Genomic DNA, 7,911 nt, shown 5'->3' with positions numbered 1-7,911 from the left:
TAAATTATTCATTTTAAAATAGTAATAATGATAATAAAGATTTTAATACAAACATAAAAAAAACAAATAAGAATTATTATAATTTTTCTAGGATCTTATATAAGAGAATTAAATGTGATTACTAAAACTTTAAAAAGATTAACAGTTATTACAAAAATTGGGTAGATTTGAGGATATTCATATTAAAATATATAAAAAGTTAGTGTGTTTGAAACCATAATCTAAACGAAATTTAAACTAAGTTTAAGAAAAGTAAGTACAATTTTTTCATAATATTATAAACATTTAATCATTTTAAACAGACATTTTAGGTTAACTCTTCTGAGGAGAATGGACAAAAATATTTGTAAATTTTTTTAGAGAGAAACCCTAATTCTCTAGCTGACTTCGTGTTCCTGCGCGCGCTAGTGTGAGCTCTTTGAACCGAAACAGTGCAGCGCGTTTCAATGGCGGGAGGGAAAGCGAAGAAGGAGAAGACGAAGGCGCAGCAGCACATGCCGTATCAGGGAGGAATCTCCTTCCACAAATCGAAGGGCCAGCACATTCTCAAAAATCCTTTGCTCGTCGACTCCATCGTGCAGAAATCCGGCGTCAAACCTACCGACGTCGTCCTCGAGATCGGTCCCGGCACTGGAAACCTCACCAAGAAGCTTCTAGAAGCCGCCAAGAAGGTCATCGCTGTCGAAATTGATCCCCGCATGGTTCTCGAGCTCCAGCGACGGTTCCAGGGCACTCCTCACTCCAATCGCCTTACGGTATGAAAACAAAAAGGAAATTTCACTCTCTTTTTCTGTTTTCATTTTTAGTTTTCTCCCACTCTTATTTTAAGGGAAATCATTAATAGTGAGAATTGCCAATTTTTTCTGTAAAAATTTAAAATAACTACAAACACGTTACTGGGGGGCAAGGGACTGGGAAAGGGGAGCGGAACGACACTGTTCGTTCTTTTGAAACGTATGAAGGAATTAATTCTTTTGTTTAGAACTCAGTGAAGTAGTGTGAGAAACACTCAAGAGTACATTTGAAGAGGTTACTTAAGGATTCAAATTGTGGTCACAGTTGCGATTTTGTTATGATTCTTGGTACTGTGGACAATTGCCAACAAATGTGACCATTGCGGTCATAATGATCCCAAAAAGCCTGGACCTTCTTTCTCAAAATAGTTGGTGAGAAAGTTTTTTAAAATCTGGGTTTGCCAGTTTCAATGAGATCTTTTAAGGGTAGCCTATGAGAACAGTTTACAACTAATATTTCAAGCACTTATTTCAGTGAATCACGCATTAAGTGATGCATGATGAACACATTATCTGTTTGGAAGAGCTTATTATCAACTTATTTGTTTTATTACTTGGATAATTGTGTAAATGTTTGGAAGGGCATGTTTACAATTTATTTGAACTTATTTTATTATGACTTGGATGGTTACTATAAGAGCGTACTGGCACCTGTTTTTCCTAACATGTTATTGTATTATCTATTATTTTTTTCATGGTTACAGGTTATCCAATGTGATGTGCTGCGGACCGAACTTCCTTATTTTGACATATGTGTTGCAAACATTCCCTACCAAATATCTTCTCCTCTCACATTCAAGTTACTCAATCACCAGCCTGTATTTCGTGCTGCAATCATAATGTTCCAGAGAGAATTTGCCATGAGACTGGTAGCGCAGCCTGGTGACAAACTATATTGTCGTCTTACCGTGAACACTCAACTTCATGCCCGAATCTTCCACCTCCTCAAAGTTGGAAGAAACAACTTCAGGCCCCCTCCCAAGGTCGATTCCTCTGTAGTGCGAATTGAGCCCAGGAAACCCCGTATTGAAGTTAAGCAAAAGGAATGGGATGGGTTTTTGCGAATTTGTTTCAACAGGAAGAACAAAACACTTGGTTCAATATTTAGGCAGAAGAGTGTGATCTCCTTGCTTGAAAAGAACTACAGAACTGTGCGGGCGCTGGAACTTGGGCAAGAAGATTCACTGAAGCAAGCAGATACCAAAGTGGACTTTGCTAGTTTTGGTGATGAAGAAGGTATGGAGATGGATGATGATGGAGGAGAAGATGACGAAATGGAAGTTGAGGATGGGGAAGCTGATGAGGTGCAATCTGAATTCAAAGACAAGGTTTTGGGTGTTCTTAAAGAAGGAGATTTTGAAGAAAAGAGGTCGTCCAAGCTCACATTGCAGGAATTCCTATACCTGCTTTCTCTGTTTAACAAAGCTGGAATACACTTCTCCTGATTTTAGATGGTCAATTTTCTTGATAGCTTCTTCAATTTTTGATCTACACTATTTTTTGCTTATTAGCCGTATAGTGCTATCATAAACTGTTCTTAAGAGTTGTATTTTGTTGAGCTCCTTCGTGGATATGTAGTACTACATGTAATCTATAGTGTTTTGATTAAATGTTATTCTTCCTTCATTGCTTTATAAGGATCTGCATCTGTAACTTTCTGTTTGGTGTAATCTTCATTCCTAATTTGCGAATGTTCTAATTTTCTTTTTGTAATGCAACCTGATTGGCAGTCTGAATTGTGGATAATGATTGTGAGTCATATTGTAGTACGGACGAATCGATATTTTGTTAGAGCTTTTTCTTTGTCGGAGGTCAAATTTCAATATCTGGTACTAAAATTCATGGCTAGTCTTTTGGTGATTTGAGGCATATGAAATTCTATGGTTGGAATGTAATAAATTTCTGTACTACCTTGATTGAATGATACACCTTAAGGGTTCTGTAGTGGAATTGTTGATGTCTCTTTTACGCTTGTTCTTGTGCCTTTTTTTAATGGTTTTACCAGAAAAATATAGGTCCCGTCTATGGCCATACTATGACGAGCTCTTATTAATGTTGGGGTCGATACGGAATGAGAAGTTTCATGTGCTGGTATCAATATCTCTAACCGGAAGCAAAGAGAACATATGTTAGTCCTGTTGTCTGGTTCAATGCTTGTCTTGTACTCATTATTAGATGTACTTTCCCTTGACCACTATCAATATTATTATTATCTGTCATAATCATCATTAGATTTTGTTCAAGTTATGGATGGGATGCTTGTGCTGGAAATAAGAAAATAGTAAAAAGAATAGAAGAGAAATAAAGGAAGCAGTAGTGATGCACAACCACAACGTCATAGAGCATATATGTTGCAGGAGTCATTCTATAAGATCTTAATTCAATTTTCGTAGGTTCAAATGTGACAGATCACTTTTATGTTCCAATACAAGAGTCTTATAAGAGCCACACTCAGTATTTTATTTAGCTGTTGGCAAAAATATATATTTCCATGACAGAAAAATAATGTTTTATTCTTACGACTTAGGTCTTATTTAAGACTGAGTCCTATTTTTATGTCATGTCAGCATAGTCTAATGGAGAGGTTTTATGAAACTCAAGTCTTATGACCCCGTATATGACCCTTGCAATTGATATGCTCCTAGTTACATAGTTCCTTAAATTTTTGAATGTTGCAGTTTCTCGCATACTTCACATGCTTTCATTGTCACTGACTTATGAATCATGGGTTCTAAGAGACCACTTGTGATCATGACACCATCAACAACACCTCGTGGTATCTACCAACAAGACGTTTCCTCCGTTATTATTCATAAACATCCAGCATCAAATTCAAGTTCCACCAAAACCTTCAACCCATATGAGAACATTCTTCTCTTGTTAACTCATCACGCAGAAGTTCCATGTCCATAGTGCAACAACTCAATCCATTAAGTGAGCTTAAGCGGTGCTTGATCTAAAATCTGTACGTGTTAGGTACGGCTCAAAGGGTGTAGAATCTGAAGGATGGTGTGTCTGAGAGGGAACTCACAGATGAAGATGCAAGGTTAGTGTGCATAAATGACCTTTTGGAAATAAATAAGACTTTTTGTGTTTGCTGGAAACTCTATCCATGAAAGGACTTGGAGAGCTTCAGGATCCAAATTCATATTTGTTTGGTATGGCTGAAAAGGACTATGGGTGTCTGTTAGGAAGTAAAGGTACACATGAGAAGGAATAAAGGAGGGGGAATTTAAAGGCGGGAAAAGAGGTTAGTTTGTTAGTAGAGAGAGAGAGTATAAATAAGAAACATAATAAAGGGAGATGGGATGTTAGATATTTTCTCTTTTAAGTATAGACGGGACATATTGTTCCAGTGGAGGAAGGGAGGCTTCCTTGGAAGGGGGATACTTACATGTATTTTCTTCTTTCGATACATTACAGTGTTAATAAAATACATACATATATTATCATATTCTGTTATTTGAGTAGTAGTGTGAGAATAGCGTGATCTGTTTTGGTTCCTTGAGTAAAGGAACCTAACATCTTTAGTCTGACCAGCCGGATCTGTTTCGGAGAGAAGAAGAGAGTGAGCGAGGAGAAACGGTAGCAAAATAGAATGGAGGGAGAATTAAACGACTAGAAGGAAGAATGGAGGGACGAATGACGGCGATGGAGTCGACAATGGAGGAATTGAAGGCGAAGGTTCAAGCTTTGACTCTCGAGTTCCAACGAGCTCGTGGACGACGAACCAAGAATAAGCATCGAAGCTCCGAAGGAAGTCATGATTTTGTCAATGCTGGATGCGAACGATGACCGTCGGAAACTCGGAGGAGGAATCGGAAGACAAAAGAGAAGTTCGACGCAGTTGGAGGAAATGCGTTGAACTACCTACATTTGAAGGTGCGGATCCCATGGGCTGGATCGCACAGGCACAAAAACTTTTCGACCTCCAGAGCGTGACAGAGAAGGAGAAGATAAAGCTTATCTATGGATGCATGGAGGAAGGTTTCGCGAGTTATTGGTTCCGCTTTTGGCGAAAGAAAACCAGACATCCGACTTGGAAGATGTTCATTGACGCTCTGACGCAGAGGTTTCGCGGGCTAAATCAAGGCACTGTTTGTGAGAAGTCAGCAACGGTGCGACATAAGGGGAGCGTCGACGAGTACATCCAGGAGTTTGAAAGTCTGGTGGCGCAAGCATCGGGAATGAATGAGGAGCAGCTGCTGGGATATTTTTTCGATGGGCTGCAAGAGGGGCTGCGTAACTTGATAAGGCCGCATGACTCACGTGATCTGTTGACGGTGATGGAACGAGCCTGAGATGGGGAACAAGTTGGGTTTATGTAACATGGAAGTGGCAGAAGGGTGGGGAGAGGAGGTACGACCTGGGGAAGATGTAACTGAAGTTCGAGGACAGTCACGCGGACAGAGACATATCGGGGATCGTCGGAGGGATTTGTCATCGCCGACGGAGGGCAGGAAGAAGAAGAAGAAGAAGTAGATGAGGGTCCCGAAATCGAACAAAAGACTAGGGAGTTATCTGTATCCTCTGCAGGTGGTGTAACACAGTTTAAAACAATGAAACTGTGAGGTAGGGTGCAAGGAGAAAGGTATTGGTGTTGATTGACAGTGGGGCGAGTCATAGCCTTATTGCCACCAGATTAGCGGAGGAATTGATGTTGAAAAGTGGGGATACGTGCCCTTATAATGTATGTTTAAGATATGGGCAAAAAAAATTGAATAGGGGATGTTGTATAGGAGTTCCCGTGGGGTTGGAGGGGCTAGGAATCAGAGATAAACTTTACTTTGTGAGTTGGGAGGTGTGGATGTGATTCTAGGAGTTACCTGGTTGGCACCCCTAGGAGGAATTAAAGGAGATTGGAGGCAACTTAGCATAATTGACGTTTTGAGCACTAGAAAGGATTATATTGTTGAGGTAGAAGCACTGGAAGATGCACGAGGACAATTAGACACTGAAAGGATGAAGTGAGGGATATAATAAAGAGATTGGATGTAGTAGAACTTTCTAACATAATGTGCAAGAACTCTTTAGAGGGTGCTAAAATTTTAACTCGGGAAGCTTTGTTAAAGGGAATGCTCAAGTGGTACCTAATGGGAGTGGAAGTTATGCAAAAACTCAAGGAATTGTTACTGAAGCCCCATTACTAGCTCTACCCGATTTTGGCCAAACCTTCTACATGGAGTGTGAGCCTTCTAACACTAGAGTAGGGGTGGTTTTGTTGCAAAGCAAGAAGCCAATAGCTTTCTTTAGCAAGGCATTATCTGAATCTTCCCTTGTTAAGTCCATTCATGAAATGCTGGAAGTTAATAGAATCCAGGAAGAATGGAAGACATTGGAGGAGGATTTGCCACCACCAAGCCTGCAGACCTGAATCGGAGGGCAGTAGCCAGTGGGTTCCCTTCATATGATAACACGATGATGAAGAGAAGCCAGAAAATCAAGTTTCACGGTTCCAACCTTTAGGACAAGGTTGTTTTGTAGGAGGGTGTAATGTTAGGAAGTAAAGGTACACGTGAGAAGGAATAAAGGGGGAGGAAATTAAAGGCGGGAAAGGAAGTTAGTTTGTTAGTAGAGAGAGTATAAATAAGAAACATAATAGAGGGAGAGGGGATGTCAGATATTTTCTCTGTTGAGTATAGACTGGACATATTGTTCCAGTTGAGGAAGGGAGGCTTCCTTGGGAAGGGGATACTTACATGTATTTTCTTCTTTCGATACATTACAGTGTTAATAAAATACATACATATACTATCATATTCTGTTATTTGAGTAGTAGTGTGAGAATAACGTGATTTGTTTTGGTTCCTTGAGTAAAGGAACCTAATAGTGCCTTTGATGGAACTTAGATGAGGATGCAAAGGTTAGTGTACAAAAACGACCCTATGAAAACTAATGAGACCTTTGTGTTTGCTGGAAACTCTATCCGTAGAAGCAAATACCCACTCAGTTTCATTCCCAGGAACCTTTTGAACTGTTCCACAAGATTGCTTACATGTACTTTCTCATAATTTTCATTCTCAATCAGCTTCCTCAGCTTGTAGTGTTTGGAAGAGTTGTTTCCATCTTGCTACTGTCCTTTGCGTTGTTTGTCACAGTTGTGAAGGAGCGTATGAGGATTGAAGAAGGCACATGAGTGGTAAATTTGAGAACAATAGGTTGACATCAGTTTTGGTTGACGGAAACTTTGTGGAGAAGAGGTTAAGGGATTTTAGAGTTGGTGAGATGATAAGCATCAAGTCAATTGAACCCAATCGAGGTTACATATGTCCAAATTACTATCTTGATGGGGAGTCCAATTTGAAGACAAGATATGCAGAGTAAGAGAGACGAATAGTAAGAAGGGGTTAGGTGGGGTGGTTAAGTGTGAAAAACCCAATAGGATTTCCTGGCTAACATGGAAGTTGGTGGCAAAAAGTTGTCAGTTGGATTCTCCAACTTTATGCTTTTGTGGATATAAGGTTAAGAATAATAGTTGGGCTATTGGTGTGCCGTCATCAATTACCTTGATACAGTGATTGACATACTCATAAATAGAAATTAGTTTTCTGTTATTTTGAGGTTTTGACAGTTGTTTTCTAATACTTAACTTTACAGTGAACAATTGGGAGAATCTCCTTAACATGAGGAAAAGGTAAGCACAAACATGAACATTATACCCTAAAACTCAGTTCTCTGTTTAGCCTAACCATAGACCACAACAATTGGTGTTGTCTATTGCGGGAGTAAGACCAAAATTATACTGAATAGCCTAGGAGCTCCTAAGAGGAGCAAATTGGATACACACATGAAGTTTGGGATAACATAGGCTCCTTTTTTCTTGTGGCATTAATGGAAAAATCTTAGTCAATGGACCAACTACAAAAGTTATGGACAAGCGCTTACAAGAAAGGTGGGTCTCATCTGCAAGGGATGACCTTAAACTCTTATTTTCTTAGGTCAATGTTGACGGTAAATAAGTAAAATAGGTTTCTTTTGGGCCTAATATTTTAGACCAAATAATATAGAATTTTCTTGGACTTATATTTGGGCCTTGATTTGGTCTTGGGCTTAATAGTGTAGTTTTGGGCCAAGAGATGGACCTTGTGTGAGACACATAGAATTAGAGTTTTCTATC

At 39.4% G+C, this 7,911-nt stretch overlaps 1 protein-coding gene across 1 annotated transcript; it reads left to right on the top strand.

Moving 5' to 3' along the window:
- Positions 1-319: 319 nt before the first annotated feature.
- LOC108337131 (ribosomal RNA small subunit methyltransferase-like) lies at positions 320-2,431 on the top strand. The gene is made up of 2 exons (XM_017573588.2): positions 320-755; positions 1,499-2,431. The coding sequence occupies exons 1-2, from the start codon at positions 447-449 to the stop codon at positions 2,237-2,239; spliced, it is 1,050 nt and encodes a 349-aa protein (XP_017429077.1). The 5' UTR covers positions 320-446; the 3' UTR covers positions 2,240-2,431.
- Positions 2,432-7,911: the final 5,480 nt, after the last annotated feature.

The sequence above is a fragment of the Vigna angularis genome, chromosome 7, assembly GCF_016808095.1.
Source record: "Vigna angularis cultivar LongXiaoDou No.4 chromosome 7, ASM1680809v1, whole genome shotgun sequence".
Classification (NCBI taxonomy): Eukaryota; Viridiplantae; Streptophyta; class Magnoliopsida; order Fabales; family Fabaceae; genus Vigna; species Vigna angularis.
The sequence above is the reverse complement of the archived record's forward strand: the minus strand, read 5'-3'. Positions and strand labels throughout refer to the sequence as shown.